The sequence below is a fragment of the Nerophis lumbriciformis genome, linkage group LG03 (assembly GCF_033978685.3).
Source record: "Nerophis lumbriciformis linkage group LG03, RoL_Nlum_v2.1, whole genome shotgun sequence".
Classification (NCBI taxonomy): domain Eukaryota; kingdom Metazoa; phylum Chordata; class Actinopteri; order Syngnathiformes; family Syngnathidae; genus Nerophis; species Nerophis lumbriciformis.
The window spans coordinates 28,209,908-28,234,009 of record NC_084550.2 but is presented as its reverse complement, the minus strand read 5'-3'; the positions used below and the strand labels follow the sequence as shown (position 1 = coordinate 28,234,009).

Below are 24,102 nucleotides of genomic sequence, written 5' to 3'. Positions count from 1 at the left end.
TATCATTAAACACCTTTAACTTATTAACAAAAACATATATTTCATAAATGAGTAAATATAAATTATATATATGAATGAGGTAGATCCCCACGACTTGACCAATTGAAAAGTAGCTCGCCTGCAGAAAAAGTGTGAGCACCACTGGTTTACACCATTCCTTCTACATTCTACCAGCATTTCAAGGAGCATTCTTCAATATTCCAACAAGTTCTTACATCCATTCTACATTCATTCACCATTTCAGGAATTGGGGCATTCACACACAACATGGGTTTATTTAAAAAAAAATACCCCCGGGACGACTCACAGGGTCACTGGGAAGAAAAAGGCAAAAAACTGACCAAAATGTGGAAAATGGTCCCAAATTATTATTTTAAAAACAAGTCCTGTACTATGCATTGCGAGGCTGTTTATTGACGACCTAAAAGTGCACAATCAATAAGTACAAAAATGTGTCAGTGATTTTAAAAACAACAATAAGCTCTTAAAAAAAAGACAAACTTATATCGAGGTTATATTGTTCTAATAAAACATCATCAGTAACAAAGATATAGAGTGAAATCTGACTTACGGTTAGATTTGTTCCGCTTGAAACCAATCCTGACTGCAAGGGAATGTTGCACACTGTCAGGAAATATAATTATGGTGGGAAAAACAACATTTATTTAGTCTGAAATGAGCCATAAAGGGAGCACTATCGCGGCAATGTATTGTGGGTAACAATGTGCCTACACCTATGAGTCATATAGTTTAATTCCAACTGTTTCAATATATTTATCATTTGTATATTCCCAGTTTCTGATATATAACAATCAAAACACTTTAAATTCAAATCATTCCTACAATCCACATTCAAACCAGTTCACAGTTGAACCGTATACACCCTTCCTTCTACATTCTATCAGCATTTCAAGGAGCATTCTTCCATATTCAAACAAGTTCTTACATCCATTCTACATTCTTTCACCATTTCAGGAATTGGGGCATTCACACACAACATGGGCTTATTTAAAAAAAAAATACCCTGGGGACGACTCACAGGGGCGCTGGGAAGAAAAAGACAAAAACTGGCCGAAATTATTTTAAAAACAAGTCCTGTACTGTTTATTGACGACCTCAAAGTGCACAATCAATAAGTACAAAAATGTGTCAGTGATTTTAAAAACAACAATAAGCTCTTTAAAAAAAAAGACACACTTATATCGAGGTTATATTGTTAAACTGTTCAAATAAAACATCATCAGTAACAGAGATATAGAGTGAAATTACTGGCAAAACTCCACAAACACACAAATATGGTTTTACTCACGTCTAACGATACTATTTTTTCGCAAGTCAAAAACCCATTCGCAAGTAACTTACAGGTTGAGCTTGTTTCTCCTCCCTTCTGTCCGCCATTTTACTCCCCGCCCTGCGTCTTCTTCTTTGTTATTTTTGGCAGACGGCACCATGCGCAAAAACAGTACCTCTTACGGCCTTAAATTGACTCAGCAGCACCACCTGTTGGTGTAAATAGTGAACTACAGTGCAAATGTGTAGAATATTACGTTTGAACTTAAATGGAATTTGTTGTTTTTACACTTGTCAATCGTTGTTTTATTTGAAGAAAATTGTTTTTATGCTTGTGAATTGTTTTACTTGCAGAAAAGGGATTATATACTTACAAATATTTTTTTTTAATTGAAGAAAATTGTTTATGTACTTGCAAATATTTTTTTTTAATTAAAGAACATTGTTTTTATGCTTGCGAATGTTTTTTGTAATTAAAGAAAATTGTTTGCATACCTGTGAATTGATGGTTTTACTTGCAGAAAATTGATTATATACTTACAATTTTTTTATTTTATTGTAGAAAATTATTTTTATACTTGTTTATCGTTATTTTTATTTAATAAAATTGTTTTCATGCTTGCAAATCTTTTTTTAATTAAAGGAAATTGATTTTTTTACATGCAGAATTTTTTTTTATACTTGCAAATAATTTTTTTAGTGCAGAATTTATTTATTTTTTTACTTGCAAATTGTTTTTTAATTGAAGAAAACTGTTTTTATTCAGGTGAATTTATTTTTTACTTTCAAAAAATTGATTCTATACTTGCAAATTGTTTTTTTAATTGGGAACATTTTCTTTATACCTGCGAATTGATTTTTTACTTGCAAAAAATTGTTTTTACACTTCTAAATCATTTTTTTAACTGAAGAAAATGGTGTTTATACTTGTGAATTTATTTTTTATACATGCAGAAAATTATTTATATATTTGCAAATCATTTTTTTATTGCAGAAAATGGTTTAGTTTTTTTTTTTTACTTGCGAATCGTTTTTTAATTGAACAAAACGTTTTTCTTCCAGCGAATTGATTTTTTACTTGCAAGAAATTGATTCTATACTTGCAAATAGTTTTTTTAATTGACTAAAATTGTTGTTATGTTTGCGAACTGATTTCTTTACTTGCAAAAAAATAGTTTTTTAATTGAAGAAATGTGTCTTTATACCTGCGAATTGATTTTTATCTTCCAGAAAATATTTTATATACTCGTGAATATTTTTTTTTATTGAAGACAATAGTTTTTATACTTGCACATTGATTTTTCACTTGCAGAAACTTGTTTATAGACTTGCAAATCGTTTTTTTATTAAAACAAATTGTTTTTGTACTTGTGAATTGTTGTTTTACCATCCATCCATGGATGGACGGATGGATGTTGTTGTACCTGCAAAATAGTTTCTTTACTAGCAGAAAATAGTTTTTATACCTGCGAATAATTTTTTTAATTGAAGAAATGTGTCTTTATACCTGCAAATTGATTTTTTTATCTACAGAAATTAGTTTTTATACTTACGAATATTTTTCTTCTAATTGAAGAAAATAGTTTTTATACCTGTACATTGATTTTTTACTTGCAGAAACTTGTTTATATACTTGCAAATCGTTTTTTTAATTGAGAATATTGTTTTTATACTTGCGAATAATTGTTTTATTTGCAAAAAATAGTTTTAATACTTGCAAATTGATTTTCTACTTGCAGAAACTTGTTTATAGACTTGCGAATCTTTTGTAATTGGAGAAAATAGTTTTTATATTTGCGAATCGTTTTATTTATTTGGAAAAAAATGTTTTTATACTCGCCAACAGTTTTTTTAAATGAAAAAATTGTTTGTTTTAAATGGAAAAAAAATGTATTTGCAAAAAATAGCTTTTATACTTGCAAATTACTCTTTTAAGTAAAAAAAAAAAAGGTTTTATACATGCAAACCGTTTTTTTAATAAAAGAAAAGGTTTTACATGGTAATCAAGTCTTTACTGGCAGAATGTTGTATTTATATTTGCTCATTTTATTTTTTCTACTTGAAGAAAATAGTTTTTTTTTGGCACTAATTCCACTCCATACCTGACAAACGTAAACAAACATCTTCATGCTTGTCACTTTTTGTTTGCTCGTGACGGCTTGCCGTGACCTCTACACAGAGGTCATTACACGGTGGGTATAAATACTTCAATATGAAGTAGTACTACTAACCAGTCAAATATTAGTAACATTATTACCCACATTCATAAAGTTTGATAATATTTTCTCTTAAACTTAATGTTTCCGGATCATTGATCCTATTCTGGATAGTGCACGCCCACAATTCGTCACGTGTCGTGTGTCAGGTAAACCGCCGCATGTGGTGTGTCAGCGGGCGTACGTGGTGGCGCCCTCAGCCGCATGGTTGCTGCTGGTACTGTCCCTCGGTGGACGTGTAGAAGTCGTCCAGCACGCTCTGCATGTAGTCGAAGGTGGGCCTAGTCTCCGGCTCGCTCCTCCAGCAGGACTCCATGATGGCGTAGAGTTCGGGCGGACATTCGCCGGGGCGGGGCATCCTGTAGCCGCGCTGCAGCGAGGACATCACCTCCGCCTTGGTCATGCCTGGAGAAAACACACGACATTGGCTAAAACAACTGTTAGCATGCTAACAGTTAGCATACCAGTTAGCATGGGTGTGGTTTCAGATTTGGCGATGTCGTTGAGGTTTGTGAGGCACTTTGATTGACTGGTTGAAGTACCAAGTTATTTGTACTATGAACTAATGTAATCCAGAATAAATTGACCTGGGTATTACATGTAATACAGAATAAATTGACCTGGGTATGACATGTAATCCAGAATAAATTGACCTGGGTATGACATGTAATCCAGAATAAATTGACCTGGGTATGAAATGTAATCCAGAATAAATTGACCTGGGTATGACATGTAATCCAGAATAAATTGACCTGGGTATGACATGTAATCCAGAATAAATTGACCTGGGTATGGCATGTAATCCAGAATAAATTGACCTGGGTATGACATGTAATCCAGAATAAATTGACCTGGGTATGACATGTAATCCAGAATAAATTGACCTGGGTATGGCATGTAATCCAGAATAAATTGATCTGGGTATGACATGTAATCCAGAATAAATTGACCTGGGTATGACATGTAATCCAAAATAAATTGACCTGGGTATGACATGTAATCCAGAATAAATTGACCTGGGTATGACATGTAATCCAGAATAAATTGATCTGGGTATGACATGTAATCCAGAATAAATTGACCTGGGTATGGCATGTAATCCAGAATAAATTGATCTGGGTATGACATGTAATCCAGAATAAATTGACCTGGGTATGGCATTTGACCGAAGGTAATGATCTCGTAGAGCAGAACTCCAAAGGACCACACGTCAGACTTGATGGTGAAGCAGCTGTAGCTGATGGCCTCGGGGGCCGTCCACTTGATGGGGAACTTGGCTCCTGGGGAGGACAGACAGTCAGTCGGGAGGAGGCTGGGATAGGCTCCAGCCTACCTGTGACCCTCATGAGGAGAAGCGCCACAGGAAACAGTAAGCATGCTAACAGTTAGCATGTGTCAAGTACCAAGTTATGTGATATCTGAGGTGTTTGACTGCAAACTTGCTAAGGTGAGTAAAAAAAATATTCAGACTAAGGCTGAACTCAGCAGGGGGTCCAGACTGAGACCAGGAACAAAAAAAACTCGATAGCCATAGCACACACAAGCAAGTAACAAAGAATACACAAGACTTGCAACAGAGTCAATTTGAAAAAAAAAACCCTCCTTTTTGGGACCACAGACACACACACAAGCACGCACGCACACACACACACACACACACACACCTACCCTCCCTGGCAATGTACTCGTTGTCACTGATGATTCTCGCCAGGCCAAAGTCAGCTATTTTACAGAGCAGGTTCTCAGAGACCAGGACGTTGGCTGCTCTCAGGTCTCTGTGGATGTAGTTCTTCTTCTCTATGTAGGCCATACCCTCTGACACCTGCACCAGGTGTGACACCTAGTTGTCATGGCAACACACAGCAGGTAAGAACTCCGGTCAGACTCACCTGTGCAGAGAAGTCAATCAGCCTGGGCAGTGTCAGCCTGCAGCCTGCTTTGGTCTTCAGGAAGTCCAGCAGGCTGCCTAAGGTCCAGAGGGAACAGGGAGGACGACTTTGTGATGGCGGCTTTTTGAAATTGAAAAGTGTTGCTGTGGTTTACCGTTGGCCATGAACTGGGTGATGATGTAGATGGGCTGGGTCCTGGTCACCACGGCGTAGAGACGTACCAGTCTGTGGTGTTGCAGGGTCTTCATCACGTTGGCCTCCGCCAGGAAGGCCTCAACCGTCATGGTGCCCGGCTTCAGCGTCTTCACCGCCACCTTGGTGGTGTTGTTGTAGTACGCTGAGCAACAAGCAGGTGGTCAGGGAAAAACTGTATACAATAGATCCACAAATAATGGACAAAAAGGGCTTACTTTTGATCATCTATATCAGTCTAAGGCTGGACTCCCGGGCAGGGGGTCCAGACTGAGACCAGGAAAAAAAATCTCGATAGCCATAACACACACAAGCAAGTTACAAAGAATACACAAGACTTGCAACGGAGTCAATTTGAAAAATCCCTCCTGACTTCATCAATACATTTTTGTATTTCTGACCTTCTGGAGACCTGAGAAAAAACCCTCCCTCTATAGGACCAGCCTTTCTAGATATATAAAGAAGTGTATTTACAACATTAATAATATATACATACTATGCACATATAAAAAAGCTTGTTGTGAAAAATGATTTGGAATTTCACAAAAAAAACTTAGAATGTTGGCAGTATTATAATAAAAGTCATCATTTTACTCAGCACAAGTCAAAATTTTACAAGAAAAACTGAACATTTGTGCAATATAATGATAAAAGTTGTAATTTTACTCAATAACAGTCGCAATTTTACAAGAAAAGCTTCACATTTTGGCAATTTTATGAAAAGAGTCGTAATTTTACTCGACAAAACTCACAATTTTATAAGAAAACTTTAAAATGTTGGCAATATTATAATAATAATCAGAATTTGTCTTTGCAAAATGATGACAAAAGTCATAACTTTACTCAAAAAATTTCACTATTTTACAAGAACAACAAAAAAAGTGGCAATATTGTGATAAAAGTCCGAATTTTATATGACAAATGTCACCATTTTGCATTAAAAAGTAATAATTTTACATAAAAAAAGTAATAATTTTACGAGAAAATATTGCAATATTATAGAAACAGAATATGAGAAATTGTTCCCAATTTTATAAGAAAAAAGTCGACACATTGTGAGAAAAAGACTGCTTTTAGTCAATTTTTGTTTGTAATTGTTTTTTAATCTTCATTATTTACTTTAAGTTATTACAGTATGTCTCTATATACATATTTATTTATATTTGTATTAATTGTGGCCAAAGGGGGCGCATTATCAATTTCTTACACACACTTGTTATTTCATATGTTGGCCGCAGTAAAACGGCCGATCAAACAAAACAGAAGTCATGGTCATGGACCCACTAGACCTATCTCTGGTAAATTAAATGAAATTATAAAACTAAATCACCATATTTTCCATATAATTCTGTAGGGAAATAAGCCGCGCCCACAGAATTTCAAAATAAATAAATATTTGTCCTTATTTTAGCCGCACCGGACTATAAATCATAGATATGCACGTTATGAAATAAGTTAATTACAGAGAAATATGCCGTAAATTATTATTTACATACCTTAATTGTTTCCAAACAGTGTCTGTAACAAGGCAGTAAAACGGCTGATCAAACAAAACAGAAGCTAGCTCTCCAATCAGCTAAACAGACTCAATAACTCTACGGTGACGTTTTGGTGAATTTACGGAGGGATTTGTGAAAGTGAAACAATACAAAAAGAATGCCATTGAAAGGTAATAATACTAACAGACGCTCGTAAACGTGTTAGCATGTTAGCTAATGCTAACGACACTAGCTTCATTACTTTACAATGGCACGTACAAATATGCATGAAAACTTTTTCCGGGAAGTTCAATGTGTTGTGTTGCGCCCCACATAGTGATTATAATGTAAGTATTGTTCTTAGTGCACAACAGCTGTTGAATCGTAACGTTCATCTTGGTTGTAGTTTTCATTACCAAATTTGTTGAAATCGCCACGTAAAATCTCCAATGCTAGTAGTAGCCTGTCTATGGCAAATCCAATGTAATTTAGCATCAAGCTAGCGCATTTTCAGAAAAGTGGAGCCCTGCTTGAGGTTGGAGCGTTTTCTACCGAGCATACTTGATTTGTTGGTGTTGAAAATGTCAACATAACTCAGAGGGAGTTTGTCTGAGTCCTCCGGGTGCTGCTGGACTGGTTGTTTACATACTTAGTCTGCAACCGGACCTGACTTTGTATTGATTTTACGTGAACCCGCACAGAATTCGGTGGGTGCTGTGGAGAATGCATATATGTTTAAGAGTTCTTTCTCTATTCATAGCCATGTTTGGATCAGCTAGTACTTTTCCTTTGTGTATTCTACCAGGTTCTCTTTGTCTTCAGAGGTCTGTTTAGTGTCTTAACCATCGAAATGTGAATAATACCCCCACTTATTCCTTATCAGTGTTGCGAGAGGGAGAGGTGGGGGCTTTCTTTGTGTGCAAGAAGTTGGCTTGTCCGTTTGAATGTCAGATCAACTAGAGTAGCCGATATGAATGTATTTGTTAAACTGATCTCCTGAAATTTCAGTAAAACTTGATAATATTCCTATTCTGTCTTGATGGTCCTTCTTACTCAGCATATATGTCATCGAAAGAACTTGGGATTGACCAGTAATTTAGAATCCCTGGGAGGAAGAGCTGGTCAGACGCAACAATTCCTATAAAATGACCGCATTCAGCACTCGTCCTTACGTACAAGTCATGTTCCAAGGCAGCATTTTGTGGCACGGTACTTATTAAAACCCAGGGATTATTCAGAAGCAGGAGTTGCATGTCCTCGGTCTCTACCCACCCATCCAGACGTCTCCAAACTGCCCTGCTCCCAGCCTCTTCACCATGGTGATGGACTCTTTGGGAATCTCCCAGGCGTCTTTGTCCCACGGCCTCTGGGCTTCAGGCTTAGCACATGGACGCTCCAGTTTCCTGCACAGGCCACCTGCTTTGTCTGGAGAGAGATGTTCTTTTCAAAGTAAGTCTGCCCTTGGGGAACATCACACAGCTCCGACCTTCCATACCCCAAAACAGCAAAATAGACTCTGTTTTAGGCCAGTTGACCTGCCGCTTATCTCTCTTTTTTGCCCCCCCGATCTCCTGCAAGGAGAGGTTACCAGATGACTACGGATAATCCCTGGAGAGATACCAGTCTGGAGGAGATGCTAGCTCGGACCTTCCATACCACAAACAGTTTTTATGGTGCATTTCTCTCTGGAATTTCCTGCTGACACTGTAAGGACGTTCTGATGGAAACATTTAAGTCGCACCTTAAAACTCATTTATATGCTCTAGCTTTTAAACAGACTCTGTTTTAGGCCAGTTGACCTGCCGCTTCTTTTTCTTTTTGATCTGATCAATTCAAGCCTAAGACTAGATGTGACCAATCTAAGTCTAAGACTAGATCTGACCAATCCAAGTCTAAGACTAAATGTGACCAATCTAAGTGTAAGACTAAATGTGACCAATCCAAGTCTAAGACTAAATGTGACCAATCTAAGTCTAAGACGAGATGTGACCAATCTAAGTGTAAGACTAACTGTGACCAATCTAAATCTAAGACTAGATGTGACCAATCTAAATCTCAGACTAGATGTGACCAATTTAAGTCTAAGACTAGATGTGACCAATCTAAGTCTAAGACTAGATGTGACCAATCTAAGTCTAAGACTAGATGTGACCAATCTAAATATCAGACTAGATGTGACCAATTTAAGTCTAAGACTAGATGTGACTAATTTAAGTCTAAGACTAGATGTGACCAATCCAAGTCTAAGACTAAATGTGACCAATCTATGTCTAAGACCAGATGTGACCAATCTAAGTGTAAGACTTAATGTGACCAATCTAAGTCTAAGACTAGATGTGACCAATCTAAGTGTAAGACTAAATGTGACCAATCTAAGTGTAAGACTAAATGTGACCAATCTAAGTCTAAGACTAAATTTGACCAATCTAAGTCTAAGACTAGATGTGACCAATCTAAGTCTAAGACTAGATGTGACCAACCAAAGTGTAAGACTAGATCTGAGCAATCCAAGCATAACACTCTATCTGACAAATCCAAGCATAAAACCAGATCTGACCAATGCAAGTTTAAGACTAGATTCGACCAATCCAAGTCTAAGACTAGATCTGACCAATCCAAGTCTTAGACTCGATCTGACCAATCTAAGTCTAAGACTTGATCTGACCAATCTAAGTCTAAGACTAGAACTGACCAATGCAAGTTTAAGACTAGATTCGACCAATCCAAGTCTAAGACTAGATCTGACCAATCCAAGTCTTAGACTCGATCTGACCAATCTAAGTCTAAGACTTGATCTGACCAATCTAAGTCTAAGACTAGAACTGACCAATCTAACACTAGAACTGACCAATCCAAGTCTAAGACTAGATCTGACCAATCTAAGTGTAAGACTAAATGTGACCAATCCAAGTGTAAGACTAAATGTGACCAATCTAAGTCTAAGACTAGATGTGACCAACCCAAGTGTAAAACTAGATCTGACAAATCCAAGCATAAAACCAGATCTGACCAATCCAAGTTTAAGACTAGATTCGACCAATCGAAGTCTAAGACTAGATCTGACCAATCCAAGCCTTAGACTCGATCTGACCAATCTAAGTCTAAGACTTGATCTGACCAATCTAAGTCTAAGACTAGAACTGACCAATCTAAGACTAGAACTGACCAATCCAAGTCTAAGACTAGATCTGACCAATCTAAGTGTAAGACTAAATGTGACCAATCCAAGTGTAAGACTAAATGTGACCAATCTAAGTCTAAGACTAGATCTGACGAATCCAAGCATAACACTAGATCTGACAAATCCAAGCCTAAAACCAGATCTGACCAATCCAAGTTTAAGACTAGATTCGACGAATACAAGTCTAAGACTAGATCTGACCAATCCAAGTCTTAGACTAGATCTGACCAATGCAAGTCTAAGACTCGATCTGACCAATCTAAGTTTAAGACTCGATCTGATCAATCTAAGTCTAAGACTCGATCTGACAATTTAAGACTAGATCTGACCAATCCAAGTCTAAGACTAGATCTGACCAATCTAAGACTAGATCTGACCAATCTCAGACTAGATTCGACCAATCCAAGTCTAAAACTAGATCCAACCAATCCAAGTCAAAGACTCGATCTGACCAATCTAAGTCTAAGACTAGATCCGACCAATTCAAATCTAAGACTTGATCTGAAAAATCTAAGACCAGATGTGACCAATCCAAGTCTAAGACTAGATCCGACCAATCCAAGTCCAAGACTAGATCTGACCAATCTCAGACTAGATCTGACCAATCTAAGTCCAAGACTAGATCTGACCAATCTAAGACTAGACCTGACCAATCTAAAACTAGATCTGACCAATCTAAGTCTAAGACTAGATCCGACCAATCCAAGTCCAAGACTAGTACTGACCAATCTTAGACTAGATTCAACCAATCTAAGTCCAAGACTAGATCTGACCAATCTAAGACTAGACCTACCTAATCTAAGACTAGACCTGACCAATCTAAGACTAGACCTGACCAATCTAAGTCTAAGACTAGATCTGACCAATCTAAGACTAGATCTGACCAATCTAAGACTGGATCTGCCCAATTTAAGACTAGACCTGACCAATCTAAGTCTATAAGCATGAACGGATGAAGTCTACTCGGCGTAACATCTTCCACAAACCAAACAGTCCAGTTGTGACCCATGTGGTCCTGAGACTACAATACGTGCCAATGTAAACTTTGGCCCTAAGGACCTGGATCTTTTTAGCTCGCTAACTAAAACAATTCACAGTATTTGATTTTGTGCAAGTCTAAGACTCGATCTGACCAATCAAAGTTTAAGACTCGATCTGACCAATCTAAGTCTAAGACTTGATCTGACAATCTAAGACATATCTGACCAATCCAAGTCTAAGACTAGATCTGACCAATCTAAGACTAGATCTGACCAAACTAAGACTAGATTCGACCAATCCAAGTCTAAAACTAGATCCAACCAATCCAAGTCAAAGACTCGATCTGACCAATCTAAGTCTAAGACTAGATCCGACCAATTCAAATCTAAGACTTGATCTGAAAAATCTAAGACCAGATGTGACCAATCCAAGTCTAAGACTAGATCCGACCAATCCAAGTCCAAGACTAGATCTGACCAATCTCAGACTAGATCTGACCAATCTAAGTCCAAGACTAGATCTGACCAATCGAAGACTAGACCTGACCAATCTAAGACTAGACCTGACCAATCTATGTCTAAGACTAGATCCAACCAATCCAAGTCCAAGACTAGATCTGACCAATCTTAGACTAGATTCGACCAATCTAAGTCCAAGACTAGATCTGACCAATCTAAGACTAGACCTACCTAATCTAAGACTAGACCTGACCAATCTAAGACTAGACCTGACCAATCTAAGTCTAAGACTAGATCTGACCAATCTAAGACTAGATCTGACCAATCTAAGACTAGATCTGCCCAATTTAAGACTAGACCTGACCAATCTAAGTCTATGAGCATGAACGGATGAAGTCTACTCGGCGTAACATCTTCCACAAACCAAACAGTCCAGTTGTGACCCATGTGGTCCTGAGACTACAATACGTGCCAATGTAAACTTTGGCCCTAAGGACCTGGATCTTTTTAGCTCGCTAACTAAAACAATTCACAGTATTTGATTTTGTGCAAACGTAGTCAGTCTACCTTTTACAGAGACATTAGCACTACATCATGTCTGCTCAGGGACAGAATAGCAAACAAAGTTTTGAACCCCTAGTTGTTTATTAAGTTGCTTGCTAAGGTTTTACTACGTACGTACAAAAAATTAAAGGATTTAACACCATCTTATCTAGCTGATTGTGTGTTGCACCCTACGTTCTGTCCGGAAACCAACTACGTTCTTAGTGATTCCCAGAGCCCAAAAAAAGTCTGCAGTCTCTAGTCTATTCAGGCTCTGGAATGTTCTACCAGTTAGAGATGCCACATCCATAGAAGCATTTAAGTTGCACTTTAAAACGTATCTATATACTCTAGCTTTTCAATAGGCTCTGTTTTAGACCAGTTGACCTGCCGCTTCTCTCTCACATCATCATGAACGATGTCCTTGTGGTGATTAAGGGCTGTACACGTGAACTTGTTTTCTTTGAGGTTTATTCCTATGACATTACCCCATTTGAGTTGACAAGCTTTCAGGTGTAGACCAGGACCTTGGACAACTCAGCTCAACGGAGTGAATCCGGCCCTACGGTCCGAGTTCTACTCACGCTGGTAGTGTTTGATCAAGCTGTTGATGTCGGGGAAGGAGATCTTGGGAGAGATGTAGAAGCCGCCGTGGTCCAACACCCGGATCCTGTAGTGTTTGACCGACTCGGTCCCGCCCACATCCAAGTCCCGGATGGACAAGGCGTAGTTCCCTTGGGTGGAAAACAACATCCCAAGGCTGAACTCGGAAGAGAACTGGTGGTTGAGCCACAGAGCAAGTCAGGACATTTTTTATCTCCGTACCTTTGGAAGTTTCACTGTCCCTGATGATAAAGTCTCCAGCTTTGTTGGCAGATGTCAGCAGATGTCTTTCTGCATCCTTCCCTGTCATGCCCTTGAAGAACCACCTGCATGGGAGGGAAAGTGTACAAATAAGAATTAGCACGTCACTAAACATGAAGTACACGTTTGTGTACTTATGGACTAAGTACATCATATCAAAAGATGATTCTTAGTTTTTATTCTAATTAGGGTCCAATAAGCCCAAATAGCAAAGAAAAATAAAAAAAAAGCATGTAAACAAACAGCTTGGGCCTCAAGAGGTTAAATATTAAAATTGTTTAATTGTATTATTTGTGAAGTATTTTTAGTATTGAAGCTAAAACCTTTGCACTTCCTGTTACTTCGCCAAAAGGACATTTATTTTGAATTGCAGTGCATTTAATTCCACTTCCTGTATTTCTAATTCAACTTGTTGAAATGAATAGAATTGAAACTCCAGGTTCATCTTTTTGCACAATGATAATAATAACAATTAATAAATAAATACTCACAGCTCAGTTTCCATGGTGTCAGCCTGGGCGACATAATTGGACGGGATGAAGCCCTCTTTGTCCGAGGTCAGCAGTTTTGCCTTCCACCACTCGCCGTTCCTGTGACGGGCGGGTCAAACGTCAACCAGTCCTCGCATTCAGTCGCCCGCATTCCACCTTCACACACTCACTCCTCCAGGACCGCCATCTTCTCTCCCTTATGGAAGGTGAGGTCGTCAGGGTGCACCCCCTGGTACGGGTAGATGCCCACCACCACTTTCACCCGCTCGATTTGCTCTAATGAAGGACAGACAATGTCGGTCAAATCCTACTTTTTGGCACAATTTACCATATTTTTCGGACTATAAGTGGCAGTTGTTTTCATAGATTGGCCGGGGGTGCGACTTATACTCAGGAGCGACTTATGTGTGAAATGATTAACACACTAGCGTAAAATATCAAATAATATTATTGATCTCATTCACGTAAGAGACTAGACCAGGGGTTGGCAACCCAAAATGTTGAAAGAGCCATATTGGACCAAAAATACAAAAACAAATCTGTCTGGAGCCGCAAAAAAATTAAAAGCCATATTACATACAGATAGTGTGTCATGAGATATAAATTGAATTAAGAGGACTTAAAGGAAACTAAATGAGCTCAAATATAGCTACAAACGAGGCATTATGATGCAATATGTACATATAGCTAGCCTAAATAGCATGTTAGCATCGATTAGCTTGCAGTCATGCAGTGACCAAATATGTCTGATTAGCACTCCACACAAGTCAATAACATCAACAAAACTCACCTTTGTGCATTCATGCACAACGTTAAAAGTTTGGTGGACAAAATGAGACAGAAAAAGAAGTGGCATAAAACACGTCCTAGAAAGTCGGAGGAAGTTATATATGTAAACAAACTAGGGTGAGTTCAAGGACCGCCAAAATTAGTAGGACAAAACAGCGCTCGCCAAATATTCGAATCAGTGAAGCATGTTTAATATAAACAGTGGGATTTATAACAATTAGGGAGGTTTGTGTCATGTTTGGCCTCCTACAGAAACCATATTAAAACAAAAAATATATTTTTTTCCCCTCATCTTTTTCCATTTTTCATACATCTTTGAAAAAGCTCCAGGGAGCCACTAGGGCGGCGCTAAAGAGCCGCATGAGGCTCTAGAGCCGCGGGTTGCCGACCCCTGGACTAGACGTATAAGATTTTATGGGATTTAGCGATTAGGAGTAGGGATGTCCAGATCCAGGTTTTTGCACTTCCGATCCGATACCGATACTGACCGATACCGATACTGACCGATACTGGCCTATCCGAGCATGTATTAAAGTTTAAAGTTATTTAGCCTACTTAGTTGTCAGAATCATGTTGAAAAGGGTTTTAGTACTCTTGATAACAACTAGCCAGCTGAATTAGGGGAGTTTGAATAATACACAATGGTTGGTAACAAGAAACTGACCTGTTTATTCAAGGAGAAACACAAAATAGACAAAATTATACATGACAAACAGAAATGGCACCATTGAACTTGGGCTGGGCGATATGGCCTTTTTTTAATATTGCGATATTTTAAGGCCATATTGCGATACACGATATATATCTCGATATTTTGCCTTAGCCTTGAATGAACACTTGATGCATATAATCACAGCAGTATGATGATTCTATGTGTTTTGATTGATTGATTGAGACCTTTATTAGTAGGTTGCACAGTGAAGTACATATTCCGTACAATTGACCACTAAATGGTAACACCCCAATACGTTTTTCAACTTGTTTAAGTCAGGGTACACTTAAATTGATTCATGATACAGATATATACTATCAGATATATACTATCATCATAATACAGTCATCACACAAGATAATCACATTGAATTATTTACATTATTTATAATCCAGGGTGTGGAGGGGGGCGCCGGATGTAAGTGTCAAAAAGACAGCCAAAAGAGTTTGATATGAGAATAAATCTAAAGTTAAAATATAGGGTAGAAATGCACCCATTTGCAGGAAATGTAGTCTTGATTTTCAAAATGTTCTTTCATGGCTTGCTTGTCTACATTAAAACATTCTTCTTCATACTGCATTAATATATGCTACTTTTAAACTTTCATGCAGAGAAGGAAATCACAACTAAAAAAATCACTAATTTTTTCATACGTTGTTGATGTGGAAAGTTTTGCCTCTGCATTTTGATGGTGTGGGCGTGTGGCACCGAATGGAGATAAGCGTCTCGACAGACGTCACAATATTTGAACAATGATGACGAAAACTGTTTTCTCTGTCGTGTCCGTGTGTCGAAAATTGTTATGCGCTTATTTTTTGTATTTGATTTTGTGCGTGGCATAGATTTGCCGTGCGCAGAGGACGCTTGAGCAGGCGCGCACCTTAGCGGCTGCGCTAGCATCACAGCTAACGTTAGCCATGCCGCTACCTCGCTCTCTGCTGTGAGAGGACGTATACGTATGTGACGTATGACGTGACAGTATGTGACGTGTGTAAGAAGGTGCGCTCGCTGTCTGTGAGAGGGAGACACAGAAAAGAGTGAGAAGAGCCTGTCGTGTAATGCCAGCAGCTAAAAGCAACTGCGTGAGAATTGTGGATGTGTTGAAGGTGTGCTGGAAAATGCGGAACGGAAATTTCGGAGCAGCAGAAAAGTGGAATGTATTATTTAAATCGGTGCGTTGGAAAACACGGACCGGAGTTTTTTTTAAACTGGATCTGGATCTGCATTTTCCCATGCCTTGCCGATACGCAATTTTTGGCAAATATCGGCAGCCGATCCGATCCAAATATCGGATCGGGACATCCCTAATTAAGAGTGACAGATTGTTTGGTAAACGTATAGCATGTTCTATATGTTATATTTATTTGAATGACTCTTACCATAATATGTTACGTTAACATACCAGTTGGTTATTTATGCCTCATATAACGTACACTTATTCAGCCTGTTGTTCACTATTCTTGATTTATTTTAAATTGCCTTTCTAATGTCTATTCTTGGTATTGGCTTTTATCAAATACATTTCCCCCAAAAATGCGACTTATATAGTGTGACTTATATATGTTTTTTTCCTTCTTTATTATGCATTTTCGGCCGGTGCGACTTATACTCCAAAAAATAAGGTAGTCCGTTTAATTTGACATTTTATACAAAATCAGCAACTACTTGACTCTGGTCACTTTATAAAGTACCGATATAGCCTATTTAAGATATTTGTATTACAAACCCCAAAAGCAGTGAAGTTGTGTAAATGGTAAATAAAAAGAGAATACAATGACAGGGAAAGGTCCTGCTTTTGTACGTGTGTGCGTTTTTGTGTGTATAAATGGGTATTTGGGGCAAAATTTGTATTTTTGTAAGGATGTCCGATAATGGCTTTTTTGCCGATATCCGATATTGTCCAACTCTTAATTACTGGTACATACAGTCGTGGAATTAACACATTATTATGCCTAATTTGGACAACTAGGTATGGTGAAGATAAGGTCCTTTTTATTAAAAATTAATAAAATAAAATAAGATAAATAAATTAAAAACATTTTCTTGAATAAAAAAGAAAGTAAAACAACATAAAAACAGTTACATAGAAACTAGTAATGAATGAAAATGAGTAAAATGAAGTGTTAAAGGTTAGTACTATTAGTGGAGCAGCAGCACGCACAATCATGTGTGCTTACGGACTGTATCCCTTGCAGACTGTATTGATATATATTGTTATTTATTTTATGTCATTGCCTGAAATAAATAAATGAAATGAAAAATATATAATGTAGGAACCAGAATATTAATAACAGAAAGAAACAACCCTTTTGTGCGAATGAGTGTGAATGGGGGAGGGAGGTTTTTTGGGTTGGTGCACTAATTGTAAGTGTATCTTGTGTTTTTTAGGTTGATTTAAGAAAAAAAAAATAAATAAAAAATAAAAACAATACTGATAATTAAAGAAAACGATACCGATAATTTCCGATATTACATTTTAAAGCAGGCCAATATTATCGGACATCTCTATATTTTTGTTATCGCTTTTTTCTAAATTGTTGAACATTCTATTGGCCGGCTCTAAATCAACAAACCCCCAAAAGTAGTGAAGTTGTCACATTGTGTAAATTGTAAATAAAAAGAGAATACAACAAATCCTTTTCAACTTATATTCAATTGAGTATACTGCAAAGACAAGATATTTAACGTTCCAACTGGAAAACTTTGTTATTTTTTTGCAAATATTAGCTCATTTGGAATTTGATGCCTGCAACATGTTGCCAAAGAAGCTGGCACAAGTGGCAAAAAAGACAGAGGAAGTTGAGGAATGCTCATCAAAGACTTATTTAGAACATCCCACAGGTGAACAGGCTAATTGGGAACAAGTGGGTGCCATGATTGGGTATAAAAGCAGCTTCAGTCATTCACAAACAAGGACGGGGCGAGGGGTCGCCACTTTGTCAACAAATGCCTGAGCAAATTGTTTAAGAACAACATTTCTCAAGCAGCTATTGCAAGGAATTTAGGGATTTCACCATCTACGCTCTGTAATATATTTAAAAGGTTCAGAGAATCTGGAGAAATCACCGCACGTAAGCCATGATATTACGTACCTTGGATTCCTGCATCAAAAACCTACATCAGTGTGTAAAGGATATCACCACATGGGCTCAGGAACACTTCAGAAAAACAACTGTCAGTAACTACAGCGGTTCGCTACATCTGTAAGTGCAAGTTAAAATTCTACTATGCAAAGTCACAGCCATTTATCAACAACACCCAGAAACTACTCTCGAAGTGCCATCTCGACAAATGAACCTATTTTCAGCACGTCGAAGGTACACTCTGGTGCATCTGGAATGACCCATCATGCATTTAAGAATGCAAAGTTTTAAAACTAATGGCAAAAAAAAGTTAATAGTTTGCTACTAAAATGTTATATATTTTAATGTTACATTGAAGAATGAGCTTATTATGCCCAGTTGTTACATCTTATTTTAATATCTCCAGTTGCACTTCCAGGACATTAGATGGCAGTACTGTATAGGCCACCTATGGCATCTTTTCCCAGGAAGCTGGATGTGTTATGTGGCGCCCTACAAAGTGTTTGCAATGTAAGTATTGTGCACCAGCTTGTTTGACTGCAACACTCATCTCAGTTGTAGGTTCAGTTAACAAGTTTGGAGGTGTAGAAATCGCCATGTAAAATCGCTAATGCTAATAAGTAGCCTGTCTATGGCACATTTCAATAGGATAGCACTTTATCGTCATTGCACTTAAAGAGTAAAAGGAAATGACATTTTCCGTGTAGGGTGATAGAACAGTAACGCTTAGGGGTCCCGTAAAAGGAGGAGGTGAGTAAAAAAAAAAAAAAAAGTCCATCCCAGAATTAGCATGTCACTAAACATGAAGTACACGTTTGTGTACTTATGGACTAAGTACATCATATCAAAATATGATTCTTAGTTTTTATTCTAATTAGGGTCCAATAAGCCCAAATAGCAAAGAGAAATTTAAAAAAAGTGTTAGAATAATTGTTTCTAAATGATCACAAAAACTTTGTGTTACATTTAGACAAAAGCTATCTTTGAAACCTACCAAAAAGAAGGCTCAAAAAACTCCACTGTGTAAGAGAGAAAGCCACATGAAGGGTTTTCTGTTTTCTCTCACGTATGGTAATCAACAGAAAGATATTGTTCTAACCCAAGGACTTCAAAGCGGAGAGATGGCAGGATCTGCCCAATTTCCAGACGACCTCTTTTTGAAGGATTTTACCACCTCTTTTTGAAGTATTTTACGAACTCTTTTTGAACTATTTTATGGAACATTTTCCGTGTAGGGTGACAGAACATCCCAGACTAAGCTCCTATGGGCTCGGGGACTCAGTCTGGGGCCAGGAAAAACCAAACAAACTAACCCCATATCCATAATAATGGCCTTCTTTCATGTTGGGGACAAACTCTGAAACCCAGTTCAACCACACTAGACCGTCCTCCCATTTCCCCGCCTTCCTTGCGCTCATCCAATCACCAGTCGGGATACGTTTGGGGCCTCGACAGAAAGTCGGAAATCACCGAACTCCTGAAAAGTTGACAAAGAAATGAGAACTTACCATCATCCTGGAACACCACACCAGGCACCTGGGGGTCGTCCTGCAGACACATACTGTATGTGAACACCTGTTTTAGTCTGGAGTGGGTTCAAGCGTCGTACTGGTTGTATGATATCAGTCATCGCTACATGTATCGCCTACCGTCTTCTCCTTAACGGTCTTTCTGCTCAATCTGGACTTGATGGAGCCCATGGTGTCTGCGGGAGGACACCACACAACATGTCAGGTGTTCTGTTCAAAGACCTGACCACAGAACTTTCCTCCAGAAGGTACCGCGATACTAATAAATCATACTCTGTACTATATCGCCTCTAAAAAGTACTGGTCCACCACAACATGCTTTACTATACACCGTAGGAGGATACAATAGCTCACCGGCGTCACAATGTAAACAAACGCCATGGGTGGATCCACACCTGACATCCACTGTACTGATACCAAGTACAAGAGCGTATCTAGTCGATGCTACTATCGGTATTTTTTATCATCACAAAATCTTTTTTCATAATGTATACTATGTTTATAAAGTCCGTAAATACGTCCCTGGACACATGAGGACTTTGAATATGACCAATGTATGATCCTGTAACTACTTGGTATCGGATCCATACCTAAATGTGTGGTATCATCCAAAACTAATGTCAAGTATCAAAGAAGAGAAGAATAAGTGATTATTACATTTTAACAGAAGTGTAGATAGAACATGTTAAAACAGAAAACAGCGCGACACCTACCCTTTACATCAGTATTTCTTAACCATATTACTATTGGTTTAATAGGTGTTATATTTTATTGTATGATCCTGTAACTACTTGGTATCGGATCCATACCTAAATGTGTGGTATCGTCCAAAACTAATGTCAAGTATCAAAGAAGAGAAGAATAGGTGATTATTACATTTTAACAGAAGTGTAGATAGAACATGTTTAAAATAGAAAATAAGCAGATATTAACAGTAAATGAACAAGTGGATTAATAATCCATTTTATACAGTTTGTCCTTCATAATGTAGACAAAATAATAGGTAGATAAATGGCACAATATGTTACTGCATAAAATAATTAGGAGTCTCTGTTTGTTTACTTACTACTAAAAGACAAGTTCACTATTTTATTTAAGGACTAAATTACAATAATAAACATATGTTTCATGTACCCTAACATTTTTTGTTCAAATAAAGACAATATTGAATTTTTTTGTGGTCCCCTTTATGTAGAAAAGTATCAAAATACATTTTGGTACCGGTACCAAAATATTGGTATGGGGCACAACCAAGTCAAGTATGCATTCCACTTTATGAGTGAAGGTAAATATGTTTTGGACCAAAAAGAACAGGAGTTAGTGTTGGTGTTTGTAAGTTAATGTGTAGAAAGAAGTAGAACAAAGGACATGAAACCTCTACACCAACTCTTCAGCGGTGGACTAAGTCCAAGTCCATGAACCTGAAGTCCTTTCACCCAGTCACTGCTTGAACACAAGTCCACAAAGAGAGAAGAGTGCAAACATCAAGTCGTGCTCACTTACCTCTCCAGGTGTCGGTTTGAGGGTTTCACACTTAACGGCGGCCGGGAATGAGGAACTCGCCAAACACTGGTCGGGTATTTTTCTTCCTGATGGAAAACTTCCTGGTCCAACTGTGCTCCACATTTGCATAATAAGGTCTTAGAGGGTTTACACACCTATTCTAATGTGGTCGACTCTGGAAAACCCTGTTTTCAGGTTTAGAACTGCACTGTTTGTTGAAGGGACTCAGTGGTTACACATTACCAGGGGGGTTAGGTCATGGTCTGTGACTGCAGTGTGTAAATACCATTAGCACCACTAATCTACTGTCAAGTCATGTATGGTCCAGAAGCGTACTATTATTATTATTATGACTCTTTATGTTTGTTAGGGTCATTTTTCTGCTAAATGTTGTCTCATGCATGCCTGCTTTACTTGGTGTTGTCGAATCACACCATTAAAGTGCAGGGGATCTGGAAGAGAGTCATCCCAGCAGGCACAAGACATTGAAACAACGCTAACAACTTGTTGAACTTTGGGCAACACAAATACAACGTTGAAAGAACATGCTTTTTGACGACGCTTAATTAATGTTGGGTTCTGACGTTGATTTGACCATTGAAATATGGTTATTTCCCAACCAATATTCTACAACACAAATACAACGTTGAAACAACATGCTTTTTAACGTTGATTTGACCATTGAAATTTGGTAATTTTTCCAACCAATTTTCTACAACACAAATACAACGTTGAAACAACATGCTTTTTGGCGTTGATTTGACCATTGAAATTTGGTCATTTTCCCAACCATTTGTGTTGTATTCTACGACACAAATACAACATTGAAACAACATGCTTTTTAATGTTGATTTGACCATTGAAATTTGGTCATTTTTCCAACCAATATTCTACAACACAAATTCAACGTTGAAACAACATGCTTTTTGACGACGTTTAATCAATGTTGGCTTCTGACGTTGATTTGAACATTGAATTTTGGTCATTTTTTCAACCAATATTCGACAACACAAATACAACGTTGAAACAACATGCTTTTTGGCGTTGATTTGACCATTGAATTTTGGTCATTTTTCCAACCAATATTCGACAACACAAATACAACGTTGAAACAACATGCTTTTTGGCGTTGATTTGACCATTGAATTTTGGTCATTTTTCCAACTAATATTCGACAACACAAATACAACGTTGAAACAACATGCTTTTTGGCGTTGATTTGACCATTAACTTTTGGTAATTTTCCCAACCATTTGTGTTGTATTCTACAACCCAAATACAACGTTGAAACAACATGCTTTTTGTCGACGTTTAATCAATGTTGGGTTCTGATGTTGATTTGACCATTGAATTTTGGTCATTTTTTCAACCAATATTCTATAACACAAATACAACGTTGAAACAACATGCTTTTTAATGTTGATTTGACCATTGAAATTTGGTCATTTTTCCACCCAATATTCTACAACACAAATCCAACGTTGAAACAACATGCTTGTTGACGACGTTTAATCAATGTTGGCTTCTGACGTTGATTTGACCATTGAAATTTGGTCATTTTTTCAACTAATATTCGACAACACAAATACAACGTTGAAACAACATGCTTTTTGGCGTTGATTTGACCATTGAATTATGGTCATTTTTCCAACCAATATTCGACAACACAAATACAACGTTGAAACAACATGCTTTTTGATGACGTTTAATGAATGTTGGATTCTGATGTTGATTTGACCATTGAATTTTGGTCATTTTTTCAACCAATATTCTACAACACAAATGCAACGTTGAGAAACCACATGCTTTTTGACAACGTTTAATCAATGTTGGCTTCTGACGTTGATTTGACCATTGAAATTTGGTCATTTTTTCAACCAATATTCGACAACACAAATACAACGTTGAAACAACATGCTTTTTGGCGTTGATTTGACCATTGAATTTTGGTCATTTTTTCAACCTATATTCGACAACACAAATACAACATTGAAACAACATGCTTTTTAACGTTGATTTGACCATTGAAATTTGGTAATTTTTCCAACCAATATTCTACAACACAAATACAACATTGAAACAACATGCTTTTAGACGACGTTTAATCAATGTTGGGTTCTGACGTTGATTTGACCGTTGAATTTTGGTAATTTTTTCAACCACTATTCTACAACACAAATACAACGTTGAAACAACATGCTTTTTAATGTTGATTTGACATTGAAATTTGGTCCTTCCCCTACCAATATTCTACAACACAAATACAACATTGAAACAACATGCTTTTTGACAACGTTTAATCAATGTTGGGTTCTGACGTTGATTTGACCATTGGATTTTGGTCATTTTTCCAACCAATATTGTACAACACGCCAAAAAGAATGTTGTTTCAACGTTGTATTTGACCATTAACTTTTTGGTCATTTTCCCAACCATTTATGTTGTATTCTATGACACAAATACAACGTTGAAACAACATGCTTTTTAACCTTGATTTGACCATTGAAATTTGGTCCTGGGAAAGTAGTGGAAATAACAGCGTGGAGCTCAGTAGTTGCCTTCCGTTCTATTCAGTATTAAGTGCTATTTTGAAAAGAAACAAAACACCACATTAATTACCAGGAGTTTGTCAGTCCTGTCACACAACTACTGTGTACATATATATATACACACAAGGTGTCCCCAAATACAAAAGTTAGGGGTTCCAAGGTGCGGTTAAGGGGCCATATGCAGTTCCGGGGCTTAATCTTATAAGATTACCGTAAATTTCAGACTACTTTTTTCCTACGCTTTAAACCCTGCGGTTTACAAAACGGTGCAGCTAATTTATGGATTTTTCTTCACTGACGGCAATAATGCAAATAGTTTTCAAACATACCAAACAAACAGGCTCTGATTAACTG

The 24,102-nt window shown here is 37.5% G+C and overlaps 1 protein-coding gene across 4 annotated transcripts; it reads right to left on the bottom strand.

Annotated features, from left to right (window-relative positions):
- Positions 1-1,098: 1,098 nt before the first annotated feature.
- Positions 1,099-21,409, bottom strand: lyn (LYN proto-oncogene, Src family tyrosine kinase). 4 transcript variants are annotated; one of them, XM_061936325.2, is made up of 13 exons: positions 21,200-21,409; positions 19,817-19,872; positions 19,676-19,728; positions 13,754-13,859; positions 13,584-13,682; positions 13,054-13,157; positions 12,813-12,962; positions 8,338-8,490; positions 5,550-5,732; positions 5,396-5,472; positions 5,175-5,328; positions 4,655-4,786; positions 1,099-3,911 (listed from the first exon to the last, which is right to left on the bottom strand). In XM_061936325.2, the coding sequence occupies exons 3-13, from the start codon at positions 19,725-19,727 to the stop codon at positions 3,703-3,705; spliced, it is 1,419 nt and encodes a 472-aa protein (XP_061792309.1). In that variant the 5' UTR covers position 19,728; positions 19,817-19,872; positions 21,200-21,409; the 3' UTR covers positions 1,099-3,702. The 4 variants fall into 4 exon arrangements, with proteins under 4 accessions (XP_061792309.1, XP_061792292.1, XP_061792302.1 ...); XM_061936308.2 differs by having other exon boundaries at positions 19,676-19,715; XM_061936318.2 differs by lacking the exon at positions 21,200-21,409 and adding an exon at positions 21,072-21,176 and having other exon boundaries at positions 19,676-19,715.
- Positions 21,410-24,102: the final 2,693 nt, after the last annotated feature.